The 16,743-nt window shown below is 35.0% G+C and overlaps 1 protein-coding gene across 2 annotated transcripts; it reads left to right on the top strand.

The window, feature by feature from the left end:
* Positions 1-627: 627 nt before the first annotated feature.
* On the top strand, positions 628-16,648 carry LOC145629351 (pentatricopeptide repeat-containing protein At4g21880, mitochondrial-like). 2 transcript variants are annotated; one of them, XR_014111653.1, is made up of 17 exons: positions 628-960; positions 1,805-1,852; positions 3,118-3,753; positions 4,307-4,486; positions 6,605-6,669; positions 9,757-9,864; positions 10,033-10,146; positions 10,607-10,702; positions 10,801-10,899; positions 12,383-12,502; positions 13,355-13,459; positions 14,438-14,602; positions 14,699-14,826; positions 14,913-14,991; positions 15,138-15,355; positions 15,874-16,105; positions 16,209-16,648. XR_014111653.1 is itself a non-coding variant. In XM_081681928.1 (16 exons), exons 1-16 carry the CDS (start codon positions 723-725, stop codon positions 16,040-16,042), a joined length of 2,568 nt encoding a protein of 855 aa, XP_081538054.1. In that variant the 5' UTR covers positions 628-722; the 3' UTR covers positions 16,043-16,648. The 2 variants fall into 2 exon arrangements, 1 of the variants encoding a protein (XP_081538054.1); XM_081681928.1 differs by having other exon boundaries at positions 15,874-16,648.
* Positions 16,649-16,743: the final 95 nt, after the last annotated feature.

Here is a 16,743-nt window from a genome sequence, read left to right as displayed (position 1 = left end):
CATAAAATCGTAATTATACCTCATATTGATGTTTGTGTTTTATTGTGTCATAAACAATCCATTTATTTTACCGAATCCCTATTGTATATTTTATGCCACATGAGTATTATTCATCACATAAAATAGAACAGAAAGGGAGTACTTCCTTTGTTTTTATTTTATTGTACCATTAGGACTTTTACACTATTCACTTAATCTTCTTTGACCATCATTTGTGATTTATACATTAGGGAAAATATAGTCATGTGAGATCTATTTAGATTCGTATCGAACTCTACTTTTTAAATATCAAATTTTTATAATTTTTACAAAAGTATAATTGAAGATATTGATAGCTAAAATAATGCATTGGTAAGCGTGAAATCCCTTATGCTGCAATAAAAAAAGAACTGGAGGAAGTATATAACTTGATCATCCATCATTTCTTTTTCAAGTTTTGTTGTCTTAAAAGATGGTTTCCTAAGCCCATCCAATACCAAACCTTTTACCCAAATTAACCAAGCCTCGCCCAAATGCCCAATACCATCGTCTTCTATAGTTCAATCTCAAACTATCCCAAAATAAACATAACAATAACAAAACCACAAAAAAATAATTTAAAAAATAAAAACCTCCTTAAAACCCCCTTTCAAAATAAATAAAAACGGCCACCATTTTAGTGTGCCTGAAACCAACAACAGCACCAGTCCACCACCACCAAAGAAGGTGGTGAAAGGTCGGAAATGCCCCGCATCAAAGTAAAGAATCTCAGCTCCCTCTTTCGCTCCGTCGCTAAAGTCGAGTCTTCTCCCTCCTCCGCCGCTGTCACCGTCGGAAACGCCGTCGTTTCTTCCTCCAAGAAGAAATTACGCTCTTCTCCTCCTACTCTTACTCCTCCTTCTTCTTCTTCGGGGGCAAAATCGTCTTTGAGCAAGCAGCCTCGCCTCCAGAATATTCCGGCCACCGTCGTCGAAGATACTGGTTCTCTTTCTCTCTCCTCTACTTGTTAGAAATTGAAAAGAAATTTAACTTATTTTTGTGAAGTTTATGTCATTTTATATGGTAATTTATGTTATTATTGTAAGTTTAATTGAGTTGTTGATGTTTAAAATTTGAATATTATGTAAATGTGTTGTAATTTTATTATGCATTTCTAAATGTGATGTTATGTAATATTTTTTATTTTAGGTTTAATGAAATTTATGGATTATGAGTGTAATGAAATGCTTAATACTGTTTAATGTTGCTGCCAGTTCATAATATTTTTATATGATGAACTAGGATTGATAAAATGGTAACAAGGTTAATAATGTATTGGACATGAGGTGGGAAGTATAATGCGGCGACAAGGCTTTGTTGTTTAGGCATTGTTATTTCTAAATTATGATTCGTCGAAAGGCTTGTACAATTGGTAACTCGACTTAGCTTAGAAACCTGCAAGCATTGTTTCGGCCTCCTTGCCAAACTAGTGAATGTCGTGGATATGTATACATGTGTTGGACTTAATTAATTTGTGGAAGTTTTGCTTGTTTGGGTGGAAATTAGTGTTCGAGTAGCCATATGCATTTGTTATTGTTGTATCTGGCATGGGTGTTTGAGGCGAGAATAAAGAATCCGAGTGTGGAATTAAGTCTGCTTGGTTTATTTGTGCGATGATTAATGGTCGTATGAAAGATTGAAACATGCAATGGATGGCTTTCTTTTATGAAGTTGTAATTTGGTCAAGTTATTCATGGCAGAAGCTATGATGAGTTAGTCTAGACTGCTTTCAAATGAGGTTCGTATCTTGTTTGTATTAATCCAGGTCTTGTTTTGTATTGTTCAGGGGATTCAGCTAAGGAAGTAACACAGGACATTTCTTCTATATTGTGTGGTATGTTTTTACTCAATGCCCGATTATGATATAATTAGTGCTCTTTTGTTATTGAGTTACTGTCTACTAGGTCTTCAATGTGGCTATTAGCAGCCGACCAACCGTCCAGTTTATTAGCGATTTTAGCATATTACAGAATTGTTACTTTCAGAAATTATTCCAGTTTCATGGGTTTAGAATTGATGTGAATATGTGATGCCCATATGTTGATTTATATCATGGTTTGACCGATTTGCCAATTTTTTTTTAAAGTTAATTGTGAATCAGTCAATTTTGCCATAAATATATGCAAAAAATTGATCCCTTAAAGAAATAGACTAGTTAGTACCATTACATTATATATCACATCTAGGTTTAAAGTTGATCAAGAGCTAGTACTTTAATATTTCTACTTATTGTTTTTCTACAAGTGTTGTGAAGTTTGGTTGCTCACCTATGCGTCTTTCACTCTACAATTATTTTTTGTGGTTTACTATTATTTTTGTAATGGTAAGGAAAACCCTTCTCGTGATCAGCCATTCTGTAACATGTGTTTTACAAGATATACCGCCATATTCTTTAGACCCTAAGTTGCAGCATTGCTGTAATTCATAGAGCTGTTATGTGCATTGAATCGTTGATAATATTCAGATTCCTTTATAATTAAAGCTATTCATGTTGAGTCCTAACAGATTTATTACTTGCGTGTTACAAAATAAAAAAGATGCTAACTCTACATGTTCAAGACTTCAAATATAATCTATATTTAATACATTCAAATTTCTTGAATTATACTTATTAAGCGGAATTGTTCAAATTCTTAGAATATAAATGCCATGATATCCTTTAATGTGAATTAGCTTATATGGCGCTACTGCAACACTATTTACTGTCACTGCAATGGAAACCACAAGTCTACAACTATGCTTTTTTTTTTTTTTATTTATTTTTTTTATTGCTCTTTTTATGCTGAAAGCCCGAAACTCTACCATAAATCTTAGAGAGATTTTGTGTTAAAGATTGATCGTCTGCCCAATATCAGCATGTACTGTGCTTAGTGATAGTGGCAGAAGTGGCTTTCTTTTGATTTGAGAAATGTATGGTCTCTAAATCTTAATTGTGAATTTGTGACCCTTGTCTAATGTGGACCCCTCCATCTCGTGTACCCAATGGCCTTAATAATGATTATTGTAACCCTTCCTCAGTCTCACCATCTAACTTAAGAGAAAAAAGTGGATTTTGGTTTACTTTTATAAAGACATCTTTTGTGATGCCTCATTTATTAGGTATCGATGATTGGGAGTTTGATGATCCATCTGATTCTGAAGCGGCTAATGATGACACATCATTGGAGGATGATTCTGATGTGCGTTGGTTTTCCGAATTGTTTAATAGCAGCACGCCACTACGTCGTAAAGAGTTATCTCGCGATCGAAAGAATAAATGGGTCTTTAAGAACACTCAAAAACTGCGATTTGATAAGTTGGTTAGTATGTGCTTGGATAAAGTGGGATCAGGTTCAACTTTTCACGTGTTATATAAATTAGGCCGAGGGACAGGTTTGAAAGAGTATAATGCTTTCATTAAAGGTTGCATAGAGACAGCTAGAAGTCTCAAAGATGAGAAACTCCAGATAGAACAGATTTTGGAGGCATACCGGCTGCTTCAATTAATGAAGGAACGGGGTTTTCCGATAGAAGAGGATGCATTTGGCCCATTCTTAATGTTTCTGATTGACATGCATATGGATGACCAATTTTTAATTCTTCTTGAGATCATCAAAGATGAAGATCCTAGTTTACATCCACGATTAGGCTACTATGAGATGCTTTTTTGGATTGAGATGAATAATGAAGAAAAGATTCTTGAGTTTTGCCAGCAAATTGGTTCTGGTGAGAGTGAAATGGGGTCTGAATTGCATGGTGAGCATCTTTCCTTCAAATATTTCATGGCATTGTTTATTCCTTTCACTGGTTTTGGCTTCTTTCATTTATCTCCAATCTGATTTTTATTATATATATATATATATTTAAAAAAAAAAAAAAACCCTACTGCCTACCTGCATTTGGATGTGACAGCCGTCAACTTTCTTGCTTGACTTTGTTGAATTGAATCATAAATTCCTAATACACCCTCTATGAGGTCTATTTATTGCCTTTACTGTAGGAAGTTGTATTATAGAATTATGCAAGTTATTCTTACTTGTCACCTAATGGAGAGGATCTTTTTGTTATTTGACATATGAAGTTACATGATTGTAGTTTATGTTTAATTTTTGTTTGCTGATTGAAAGGATGTACTATCGTCTTCAGTGATTTGGTCTTAATGATTAATCTATTACTGTTTGTGCCAATGGCTGCCTGTTTTTAGCAAGAACTCAGAGTGATGACTATTTCATTGTGAAACTCTTTTTACTAACAAGATATCTAGACTTTCTCTGTGGTTCTAATTGTATTAAATTGTCTTGTGCTGCAGAAAATTATTTGTTGGCACTGTGTGAAAGAGATAAGAAGGAGGAGCTTCTTCACTTGCTAGATGTCATAGACATAACCAGAGTTTCATCATTGGATAATGTAGCTTGTATTTTCAGATCTCTGGGGCGATTATCATTGGAATCTTTTGCGGAATTGTTTGTCTTGGTATTGAAAGATTGTGGTATGTTCTAGACTCCTAGTGCAATGATTTATTGGTCTTTCGTTTGTTCTGTTATTCATTTACTTAAGAACTCTCTAGTATAGTCTTCATGTAGGTTTGTTGTGTGTTTAGGGGGGAAGGGGGATTAAGTTTCAATCATTGAATTAAAACTGAGTTGTTTTTTTATTACTGTTTGGGATAATGGCTGCCTGCTTTCAGCAAGAACTCAGAGTGATTTTTCTATTACTGTTTGGTCCAATGGCTTCCTGTATCATGGAATCATTGCTTGGTCAATTTTTAATATGTCGAGTCACTGTTACATAACAAATGATGTGGGGAGAAGGCGGTGTTTTTTTTGTCGCTGCTTTATGTAAAAGGATTTTACGGAATGGCGAATCCAAAATTTGTTTCATTACAGCTGAGTTTGAATTCCATGATACATTGATTTTTTTTTCTTAACATCGTTTGGGATATAAATAATTACAAAAGGTCAAGCGACATTAATTTTTTTCCCGTGATAGAACAAATGAAAGTGTAGATCAATATAATTTGCCTCTGTTTTTTTTTTTTTGCAACCTCAAATCTGTCGCAAGCTTGTACCTTTATCTTATGTTGTCTTAAGGCTCCTGCAATGTAATTTTGTTATCCAAAAGGTGCACATATACCATATTCAAGCCTCAAGGATAATAATGGGTAATAAAATGCAATGGTCCGTAGTCATTACCTTCACTTGCTTATCCTTAATCATCATGTCATGCTCTACTGGTTCCTTCCTTCTTTTCTCTCATTTAGTCTTTGAAATTTATAAACAGATTAAACAACATAGATATATTTTCTGGGGTGAAAAATTAAGCATGCTAAGCACATAAATACCTCTGTATGTTCCTTGTTGCACTTGTAAAAGCAACTTTACGTGGAGTTATATTTGCAGGGATGTTGATTAAGAAAGCAGCTTTGTTTGCGCTGAAAGAACAAAAAGAATTTAGCTGCTCAATTTCTTTGGTTTTAGAATTTAATGACTTGATGGATATTTGAACACTAAATTTATACAGAGAATCAGGAGCATAACTTCATAATTACCAAGGAATTAAAATTTTATTTTGTAATCTTACCTATTGAGATTCCTGTCCATATATTTTTTTCATTATTGCTCAATTTGCTCCCTCAATCAAATTGTCTGATTGTTTATTGTCCTTTAATGTGAATTTAGAAAGAGAAAGGAAATCTATCAACTGAGGATAATATAAGGCTACAGGAGAAGGGGAGAAGCTTTTAGGGTTGAATTAGAATTCAAGGTTAAATGAAGAGGGGAGAAAAAAAAGTGTTTTTGTGAAATAAAGTGGAAAGTAAGGTCATAAGGGAATTGATATTAGAAAGGTTGGAGGATAGCTCATGAATGGAATGATGAAGGGTTTTTGGATGAATTTGATATTTTACAGTACTTAAGAAAAGTGGGTATCACATGATTTAACACACTTAAGATGTGGTTGAGAGATTGTTAGGAGTATAATTAAGTGGGCCATGAGCTTTAAATAAGGTGTAATAGTACAACTTTTACCTTAAAAAACTTTCCAATTATAGTATGTTGCAAGTGTCGTGACATTTCTATTTTAGGAAAGTATTGCGAGTTTAAAAAAACGGAGGAAGCAGTAGTTACAAAAGATGAAATTTAAGTAAAAAATGATGACTGTCCCTCAAGGTTTGTGATTTTACCAAGTATAGATAGAAATGAGTTATGTTGGTAGTGACATTTTTCTTGCTTTTATGCTATGAGTTCTGGCAGTTCCTTTGCAACATTTTGTGAACTAGTTATGCCATAGTACCAACAAATTATGGACTGTTGATATTGCATCTGTGAATTTAGAGAACTATGTATGCTTGATTACATATGTATTAGTATCGTAGAAAATCTGCTGATATTGTGGTTTATGGCACTTTATTGTTGTTCAACTTCACAACTTTTGGAATTTTATTCAGATGCTAGCTTTCCTGACTATTAAGTTGTGTCTTCCTTTCATCTTTTATCAGTTAAATACTTGTCTAATTAATAAAAAATCACTGCTAGAGCTGTTTATTTTGTGTAGACTCTGAAGAGTGTTTTCTGTTTTGTCATCTTTATATAATTTTTTTTCCTTGCAGGTCATAAGGCCCAAAGTATTTCAAATTTGATCTTCTCCTATGCGTCTAGCTTAAAAAATACAGCGGTGAGGAACTTCTCATGAATTTACTGGTAATTTCCTTTGGGTCCGTTCGTTGGGCAATTTTGTAAAATTTTGTGTATTTAGTGACCTCTTCTATTCTGATACTGATAGTCAAGGACGACTTTTTACTATTTTCACAGGTAGAAAAAGCATAGTTAAACCACTTTTTTTCTAAAGTTTTTTTTTGTTCTTTTCTTTTCAATTCGGATACATTAAGTGTCTACTTGGATACGAGTGTCCAAATTGGACTCGGCCATTTTGTAGAAAAAAAAAATCTAGTTTTTAGTTAAAAATGAAGTATACAAGTAGAGTGTCGTGTCGGACACGACACGATATGACACTCAATTTTTGAGGTAAATGAGGGTGTCGAAGTAACAGTTTTTCATTACTTTCAAATAGAAAGCTTTGATTTTCTTGCTATTTGCTGATGGTGTTTAGTGATTACTGAAGAAAAACTTCCTTTTAGATTTTGAGCATCTCTTGTGATTACTTTTTTGGATTTTAGTGCTGCCTCCCATCATTCTTGGAGTCTACCTCTAACATCTATCTGTGTGATATGCATGATGCTCCCTTGTTAATTTTGTTTCATAATACTGTTATAGGACTGTCCATTGCAAGGTATGGGACTTGAGTCCTTGGTATTAGAGCCATAACCACCTTTTGCTTAATTCTATCTTGCCCATCATTAAAGCAAGTTCTTGAAGCTCGAGTGCCTTCAACCTGTTTGTTGAAAGGCCTGAGAGAAAGAAAGGATTTATTGAGGTAGCTTTTGGGGATGGCTCTCCTATTGTCCTATATCTAATACTTCCATGCTTTTTACTATATGTTATTTTTTATCTTAAGTTGATGAGTGAACATGGGATATGCTTTTTTATTTTACACGGTATGTGCTTTTGGGAGCACATCACGTGTCAGGGTGTAGATCTAAATTTTGCTTGTTTGGGGCCTCGGGCCAACCAACATTAAAGTGGCTACCTGCCATTAGCTCTGTGGATTTTCAATGTTAGCTTCCATCATCAATGTTGTCCATCCTTAACTTTAATTTGCATTATTAAATCCTTGTTGTTAAATAAAAAGGCCACCTATTGTCTAGAGCCTTGGGCCAACTACAAAACGGGTTTGGTGGCTATCTGCCACTACTAGGTTTTGATTTATTCAGGCTTTATTTCATGTGTGTTATCATAGGAATTTTGTGTGTTTTTGTCAATGTTCCCTATTAAATTTTGAGGCTAAAATCTGCTTCTGTATTAGTAGGTCATTTTGGCTTTTTGGCTTTCAAGTTTTAAACTTGAGCTTCTACCTTAAAACCTCCTGACCTGTCATATTAAAAATAAACCTTAATTATATTTTCAGTTGTCCACTGGGCTGAAGTATCTCTTTTGCAACAGTCATCCATTTGAGATTGTTGATTATTTGAAGATAACTTGTGTTTTACACCTGACCTCACTATTACCTGATGGTGAGGAGATCAACTACTTTTGAATGTTCAAACTTTAATATGGGAATTGCCAGTACTTTTAATTGGCACACACAGATCAAGGTGAAACCCAAATTGTTACAGAACTTTCCCTATTATGCCCTTTCCTTAGAATGTCTATGTCTGTGCTTTTGTGCATACCACACCATTGCCCAACTCTGTTTTCATGAGGCTCTCATCTGTTTTAAGGGTTTTGGAATTTGGGGGGAGGGAGGGGGGGAGGGGGTTTGTTCTGCATGGAAATAAAGATGTATGTGGTCATATGATTCTTATCCCTTTGATTAGAAGAAGCTGTTCACACTTTTTTCTTTTCATACTACACACATGGGCACCTTATTCAAGTTTTTTTTTAGAGTGTAGCTTGAGAAGATACTGTTTTCCTTTGAGATGAGCTTGATATTCTTCATTCTAAAATTCCTTATTCATCTTGTGCTTTTTCCTCTAGAATTTTCTATTTCCCACTTTTTACTTCTTACCCAAATTGTTTCAAGTTTGGAAGTAATAGTTCTGCAAAAGGTGAAAGCCATTGTTTTGGGTGGATGTTCTTCAAAATCCAGTTTTATAGGCTGCTTGTTGGCATGAAAAATTACTGGTTATTTGCTTATCTATTCTTGATAGAAATATCGTGGAAATATTCTCTTCCTTCAGTTGGATGTTGCTAAGTTTTTATGGAGGATATTGGTTGGTAATTCAGGAAAAAGCTTGCTCTACTTGGAGCTTTATTGATCATGCCCCAGTGAGATATGTGGGCTGCACATAGGACGAAGATAAAGTTTCCTTTGAAGGTTGGTGGCAAGGCTGGAGATACAAGCTGTGCTAGTTGGGTACAATTGGGCCTTTGAGATAGCTAGAAGTTTATTCTCTCTCTCTCTCTCTCTCTCTCTCACACACACACACACACACACACACATCGTAGGGTAGGAGGCTTGCATTGTATCTTGCATGCACTGTGTGCTTTTGAATTCTCCATCTGTTCCTAAATTTGTATTTCACATGTTTCTTTTTGGGCTGCCCCAAAATGAATTTCTTACTTATACATCAAGTAAACTTTTTATATTTCTCCAGCCCAATGCTTTCACCTTTTCCCTCTGCTTGTCCCCTACGTAATGTTCTATTCACATATAACAAGGATCAATGATAAAAGAGCTGTGAATGCCGAATATATTACTGGTCATATGTGGGAGTGAGGGGCTTTTAGATGGAGAGTAATGCCAGGACTTTTTTTAACTTCATATAGACAAACACTTCATCTAGAAGATCATGCTCTCTACAGTCTCTGTATGGGCAAAGGCTGCTTACTTTTTTCATTATCTTAGCCTATGTGGCATGAAAACTACTTTGACATTAAAATATCATCCTTAATTGAGAGACTTAATGTATTGTGCAGGCGCAGCTTTATTCTGCTGTGTTTTGACAACTTATCCTCATATACAATGTAGAGAATATGAGTCCTAATCTTTGATGGTGATATCTGTGCTCTTAAATTCCTCCATAAAGATGAAAACTCATGGCTTTTAACCTTAAAGTGATTGCTGTTATTGATCCTTAAATGCTAAGATTGAATATATACTGATTTGACTTCTTTCTAAGATGCCTAATGTTTCTCTTTAAAGGTTGAGGATATTATTCAGAAATTCAAAGAGATGCATGGAAAAATGGATCTTGCACTTTTGCCTGGATCATATGAGAATCTCATTAAATATTGTCTTGACTCCACTAAGGTATGCGCAAACCATAGATTACTGAGATGGTACTTCTTATAGTAATTTTGTCCTGCTGCAATTGTATACTTTTGCCTTTCTCAATCCCTTGTTTATCTCCATTGAGCATTGTATTATAAAATCAGCTTGTCTGATTTCCTGCCTTTCTTCCCTGAAAATTAATTATAGGTCCATTTGGCTTTGGATTTAGTTGATGAGATGTGTGAAGCAGGTTTATCTTTATCCACGGGAGCACTCAATGCCATATGTCATGCTTGTGAGGAGAGCTGTGAATTTATATTGGTATGCTTTCTTTCAAGCTGTAGTTTTTATGCCAGCTATGGTAATGATGTTGTTGTAGTACAGAGTGGTTTCTGTGCTGCTGACCTTATCATTTTGATTGTTGACCCTTATGGTGAATTGTGTGGAAGAACATTATAATTTTTGGAGGATCATCTGTAGGTTTTAGAGACTGTTTTTGGTAATTTCAAGCACTGCTATGATTGTATCTTAAAAGCCATTGCTTTATTTATTCGTTTAGCAGTAATGAAGTCTTATCATTAAAGGTATAATGGGTACAATTCTCTGCAATTGTTGATGCATGATAGTCAGAGCCATTTGCATGGGCCATGGGGTGGTTGCTGCACCAAAGATTTTATTGCCTTATCGGGATTTGACATGCTGCATAACTTCGTCTGGTTTTAATTTCTGATCTTGTACATGAATGTGAAAGCATTTTTTCCTGTCAATGTTTCTGTAATAGGTTCGTCGGATCTATTCAATGCTCAGTAGTCATGAGATGAAGCCAAATAATGAGACAATCAGAAGCATTATCAACATGAATGTTAGAATGAAAGATGTGAGTTTTTAAAATTCACTCCATTCTCCATTTTTTATTTCTCTGTTTCAGTCTACTTTTGCTTCATTTACCAGTTCCTCTTTTGCTGCTCTCTGCAGTTTGATAATGCATATGCCGTGTTGAAGGATTTGGAAAAGATTAAGATAGTTCCTTCAGCAAGTATGTACAATGCTATATTGGCTGGTTATTACAGAGAGGTGAATTTTCCAGTCTTTGGTCCCCCCCCCCCCCCCCCCCCCCCCCCTCCTCCTCTCTCGTTTCTCCCTTACATGCTTGCTTTCCCACTATACTCTGATTGGCAATTGGTGCATAGGTAATGTAATGTGGGCATGAAAAATATTATGGGAGAAAGTAATGTTTGTTTTTGCTCTATCTGCATATGTAGCTTGGGCACGAGTTTGATTATTATGTTGATGTCTCAGCTTAGTTTCATTACACCCGAATTCTTTCAATCTAGGCAGAGTTCATTTTACCTATTTTATATCTTTATATTTTCTCAAAATTCCTTTATTTCAAGTTGTTTCTGTGACCTTTTTAGTTGCCTACGTTCCAGACTGCTGTCTGCTAGGTATGCAGGTAGGTATACTTACAAGTGTTGGATATGGGTAGATATCTAATGTAAAACAAGCCAAGGCTCAGATTTTTCAGACATGTTGACCTTTTCCCAATATTGGACATGGCTGTAACTTGTAAGAACATGACATCTGATGGAGCATATTTCCAATCTTGATAAAAAGACCTATATGTCACTTTGCATTTAAAGGACACGTAGTGTATGATATAGGCTGACCTGATTGCTACACCTAGTTATTTTTATTTCTAGGCCAACAGTGAATACATATGTTACTTTTCACTTTCCTTCTACTTTGATAGTCTTTCTTTCGAGAATGTGTGGATGTAGATAATATTGAGGTATTTGGGTGAAAATTGAACCATTTGGCGAAATTTGTACCCTTTTTAGAGTGTCTTACATAAGTGTTTACGGTAAATAGAAGAATTAATGTAACATACATATGAAATGAAGTGTGAATGCCCAAGTGTTTGACACAAGTAATAGGGTTTTATGAATAATCCATATAGAATTAGATGCATTACATAGTTAAGGGAGGCCGAGTCGATCTTCTAATTTGTTTTTCTGTTTTTCTTGTAAATCATGACTTTGAGATGAATCTAACAGGACCCCCCCCCCCTCCTCATGAAAAAGAAGTCAAATTAACATATGTGAATAGTGCCAAAAGTCAAACATAACAACTAAAAAGAAGTGGAGAAAGTAGTTAATATTATAAAATATGAGATGAATCCAACAACATTTACTTGATAACATTTGATTTGTTTTTCTTTTTAAAAAAAAATCTATTCAATAATAATAAAGTGAAGATACCAGGGTCTAATAGTGAAATAATTTAAGTTGTCTTGGCTATAAGTGTATTGTGGGCAGGTAGAAATAATGATGCTTGTGCTCTATTATCTGATTTGTCTTTGACTTTTAAGGGACTTATCTTCCAGCCCCCTTCTCCCGAATGGTAATTTCTTTGTATGCATCACTTGAACAAATTCACCTTCTTTCCTTAAAATTTCTAACTCTCTTTGGTTGTTGAGCTACAACTTTTATGATGGATATCCATCTACTACAGAAGGATGTCAGCAATAAGCCAATAACCCTCTTTTATGTCTCTGCAGAAAAACATGGATGGTGTGCTGAGGGTCCTCAAAGAAATGAAAAATGCAGATGTCAAACCAGATTCTCAGACTTTTGGCTATCTGATAAGCAACTGCTCAAGTGAAGAAGATATTATGAAGGTTGTCTCATTATGTACAAAATTTATTTTTCTCACATATCACCATAAAGAATTTGGCCGCTTAGTGCTATTTTATGCTTTGTGATCTATCTGGCTTGACGGGTGGATAAAGATTTAGTGTTGCCTTATGTGTTGTATAGTTTAAAATGTGAATGTTGTGTTAAATTATTATCTTTCCCTCAATCGATGTAATTTTATTATCATGAATTTGTAGATATGACATGATGAGATGGCAAACTATTCTCCCACAATGTTCCTCCTATATATGTGTGTGTTTGTATTTTTCTCTCTCTGTCCCATATAATGTTATTTATTCGTGTTTTCGTCTTTTAATATTTAAAATAGCTGTATATGTGAGCATAGATTTTAAGTTTAATCTGTTTTGACATATACTTAAGTCTTAGGCTCTACATGTTCAACTTATATTGTCCTAACTTATCTTGTGTGAACTTATTTTGTCTATAAAAGCTTATCTTTCATAAAAAAAAAAAATATTAGACTACATTTATCTGAATATATCTGTATTTATCTTAACTTATTTAGTCTGATATAAATCTACGTTAGTCAAACCTAACAGGGAGGCCTTATGGAGCTTCAGTAAAAACAGTTGTCAATTAAGAGCATCTAGATCTAGGTGTGTAATCTGTGTAATGGTAACAGTTCACAATCTAATGTGATATTTTCATCTGCTGTCCTTGTCCATTTTACGGGCATTTGCTACATTCAAGTCTTCCAGGCAGGAGCGGGGGAGGGATAATTTAAAACATTTGCCTAGAGATTAATCTTATCCTGTCTTATTGTGTATGCCTGAACTTTGATTTTGCTCACCATTATCTATTTATTCTGTCTACAGTATTATGAACAGCTAAAGGGCACTGGTGTTCAAGCTACAAAGCATATTTTTATGGCACTAATAAATGCATATGCTGCATCTGGTCAATATCAGAAGGCCAAGGAGGTAAACTTATATTTTAATTTGATCTTCTATTGTTAATTTTATACAAAGTAATATACTTTGGTTATATGCAATCATGAACACCCTGACGTAGTTGTCAAACTTTAATTAACTGACTATTGCTCTGTAAACTTAAGAATAATGTCAATGCATGTTATTTGCAGTGATACGTATTTGAATATTAGTTCTTACATATTATTAAATATTAGTTTTTTACTGTTTGTTTTAGAGAGATCTCTGCAACATATGGACATTTAGTATGAGTGCTCCTAGGAACATCGGAACATCTAAGTATTAAATGTTAGCAGTCGGCTATGGTGCTAGCTTATAATTTTTTTTGCACATAGAAACTACTGCTTGAGGGTGGGATATATGTTTTTTTTTTCTCATTGGGGTAATTTGGAAGAAAAATGAATATGAAATATACGTTATGCTGGTAATTTTTTTACAGTGGCTGGCTTCCCAGAGTATACTGCAAGGTTCCTTGAGCAGGTATCAGAACGTGTCAGATTATGTAATAATTTGGTTCATGTCAGATGTCACTGTATATATTGTCATTCATGTCTTCATGATGCTCTTGGATTTGAGGGCATGTTTGTTATATTAATGGTTATCTAAAATTCTGCAATAGGTGAAACTAATTTAGGATTGGAGACCCAAAAATTAAAGAAAGAATAGGATTCCATTGTTGTTTAGACAGTCTCATATTGGGCAATAGGTAATCACTGCTGATATTCAGGAGCAAAAGGATGGTGTTCTTTCATCATCCCTGTGGGTGTGCAGGGTTTGATTCTTGTGACTCTTATCTCATTCTATTAGTTTCTCTCTCTGTGATTTTCAAATGTAAACTTGAGTTATGAAGTCTTCTTGTTGCTTGTCAAGCAAATGATAAGGATTTCAGCACTTTTGTATCACTTTCTCCTGCGACTTGAACTTCTTACTAACTATACTTGCTGACTCCTCGTGTCTTAATTGTGTCAGGTTATTTTAGACAAAGGAATACCTGTAAAGTACTTAAATGAAATCAAAAGTTCTCTTATCTCGGCCCTCGCATTACGTGGCCAAATATCTGATGCCCTAGATATTTACAAGGAAATGAAACAAAATGGTTGTTCTTTGGAGCCAAAGGCTGTTATAGCCCTCATTGTAAGTTCTTAGATTTATTTGGTTCTTGTTACGATGTTTTAAGGCCTCTGAAGTGTTGAATATATCTAAAAATTTACTGTTTGCATGCTATCGCAGGAACGCCAGCATTCTAAAGGAAAATTGGATTTATTGCTACAGCTACTTGAGGAATTGAATGATCCATACTATTGGACTGATGGTTGCTGCAGAGTTATTTTATACTGTATTAGGAACAAGGCTTTAAGGTCAGTTGATGCCGAATTACTATCTTCCTCTGATCAAGCTCATGGAAACTTGTGATTAATGGCCAAATTCCTTTTCTCTTGCGTAGGCCCGCTGTTGATTTGCTAAAGAAACTCTCAAATGATTTCCGGGATGATGATATTGCTAGAGAAGTTATATTCGATGAGGTCTTTTCTTCCTCCATAATCATCTTGGTGAAAATAAAATGTCTAGCCCTATAGAAATTTTGTTAGAAAAGAGTGCGAAACCAATCACATAAACACCAGAGCCTAGGGTTTATCTGATGTTATTAATCTTGTTTATGTTTATTCAGGTATTTTCACAAATTGCTGACATGGAAAGTCCCAATTTGAAGATTGGCCTAGGCTTGCTTAAAGCTATCAAGGAAGATCTGAAATTGCGCCCTTCACGGAAATGTCTGGATTTTCTCCTTAGTGCTTGTGTCAAGGGAAAGGATTTACTGAAAGCTCATTTGGTTTGGAAGGAGTATGAGATAACTGGCCTACCTTACAACATTTTAAGTTACTTAAGGTAACATTGTCCACTTTGCTGAGAACTGCTGAGCTCTGTCAATTTATGTATTGATTTGTCAGTAATATTTAAACCAATTGAATTTGGATCAGATGCATCAAATGTCCAACTTTGAGAAAAATAAAATAAGATAAAGAGCATTATGTTTGTGTAGTTCCACCAATGATTATTTGAAGAATGTACAAGTGTGTAACCCATTTTGCACTCAAAATATGGAATTGATCCATTCCAAATGTTCTATATGCCGCATTTAGGGTGGTATGAGTTCAAGAAGGTGAGAAAGACAGGCAAATGGTGATGATCGCTGAGCAGTGTTTGTGTCAGAACTATCATGTATTAAGAAGGCAATTAGTGATCAAACTGCCCCAACATAATTCCTTCTGATGCCATGCAAAATTATGTAGAACAGTTTCCTGCCCCATTCTTAACAGACTATTTACGTAGAGTTCCCAGTTTTACTAGCTTTATACACGTTTTTATGCTTATCATGCATCTAATGAATGGTTTGACTGACACAGGATGTACCAGGCATATCTAGCTGCAGGAGATATGGAAGCAGCCACCGCATTTCTGAGTAATATACCAAAAGATGATCCCCATGTTCGGTCTGTGCTCCATGCATGCCGTATAACTTATGGAAAGCCCAAAGAGGAGAAGAAAAAGAAGAAAAAGAAAAAGAAAACATAGAGGAAGAATAGAGGGATGAATTGGATCATAAAAAAATTTCCAATTGAAATAATACAGCATGAGGTCAAGCTCTGTTTGCTTGTTAATATCTCATTTCAAGTTACCAAAATTTCAGTGATTGGTCATCATAACACGAGGCCGTTTATTGTCCTGTTTGCTATTACAGAGGTTCCATGGCTTGATTTGATTGAGAAGAGCTCTGTTCCAGATTTTGAGTTAGCTCCAGCTTGAGGCTGCCTCAATTGTGTGGAGAACTAATACTATTATTCATCATCCAAATGGTGTCACACTTGCACACAGAAAATGATACATACTAATCCTTACAGTAATTTTGTAGATTGGGACTATTTTCTGTTGAAGCCCCAAAAATGTGAACTTGGCTTCTGTCCAAGTATCCTGAAGAAGGTACACATAGGATAATTGAAGTGTTTTCGACTTGTGCAAATTCATTATTTGGGGTATCATCATGAACATATGATGAAATACAGAAATAGCCAAATAGGTCTTTAGTTGGTCACCAAGCTAACGTTCCTGTCTTGTAACCTTGAAGCCAATTTGGCAAGTGGAACATCATATTGAGATCAGTAAAAATTATCATTTGTTACATTCTTCGCATAAATCTGTACAAGCATCCACCCCCTCCCCCGTGGTGAGTGATTCTACGAGGTTCCATTGCCGGTCAAGGGACCACGTGGGAAGAG

The sequence above is a fragment of the Chenopodium album genome, chromosome 4, assembly GCF_948465745.1.
Source record: "Chenopodium album chromosome 4, dcCheAlbu1.1, whole genome shotgun sequence".
In the NCBI taxonomy this organism is placed as follows: Eukaryota; Viridiplantae; Streptophyta; class Magnoliopsida; order Caryophyllales; family Amaranthaceae; genus Chenopodium; species Chenopodium album.
Note: the sequence above shows the minus strand (reverse complement) of the source record. Positions and strands in the feature narration are given on the sequence as shown.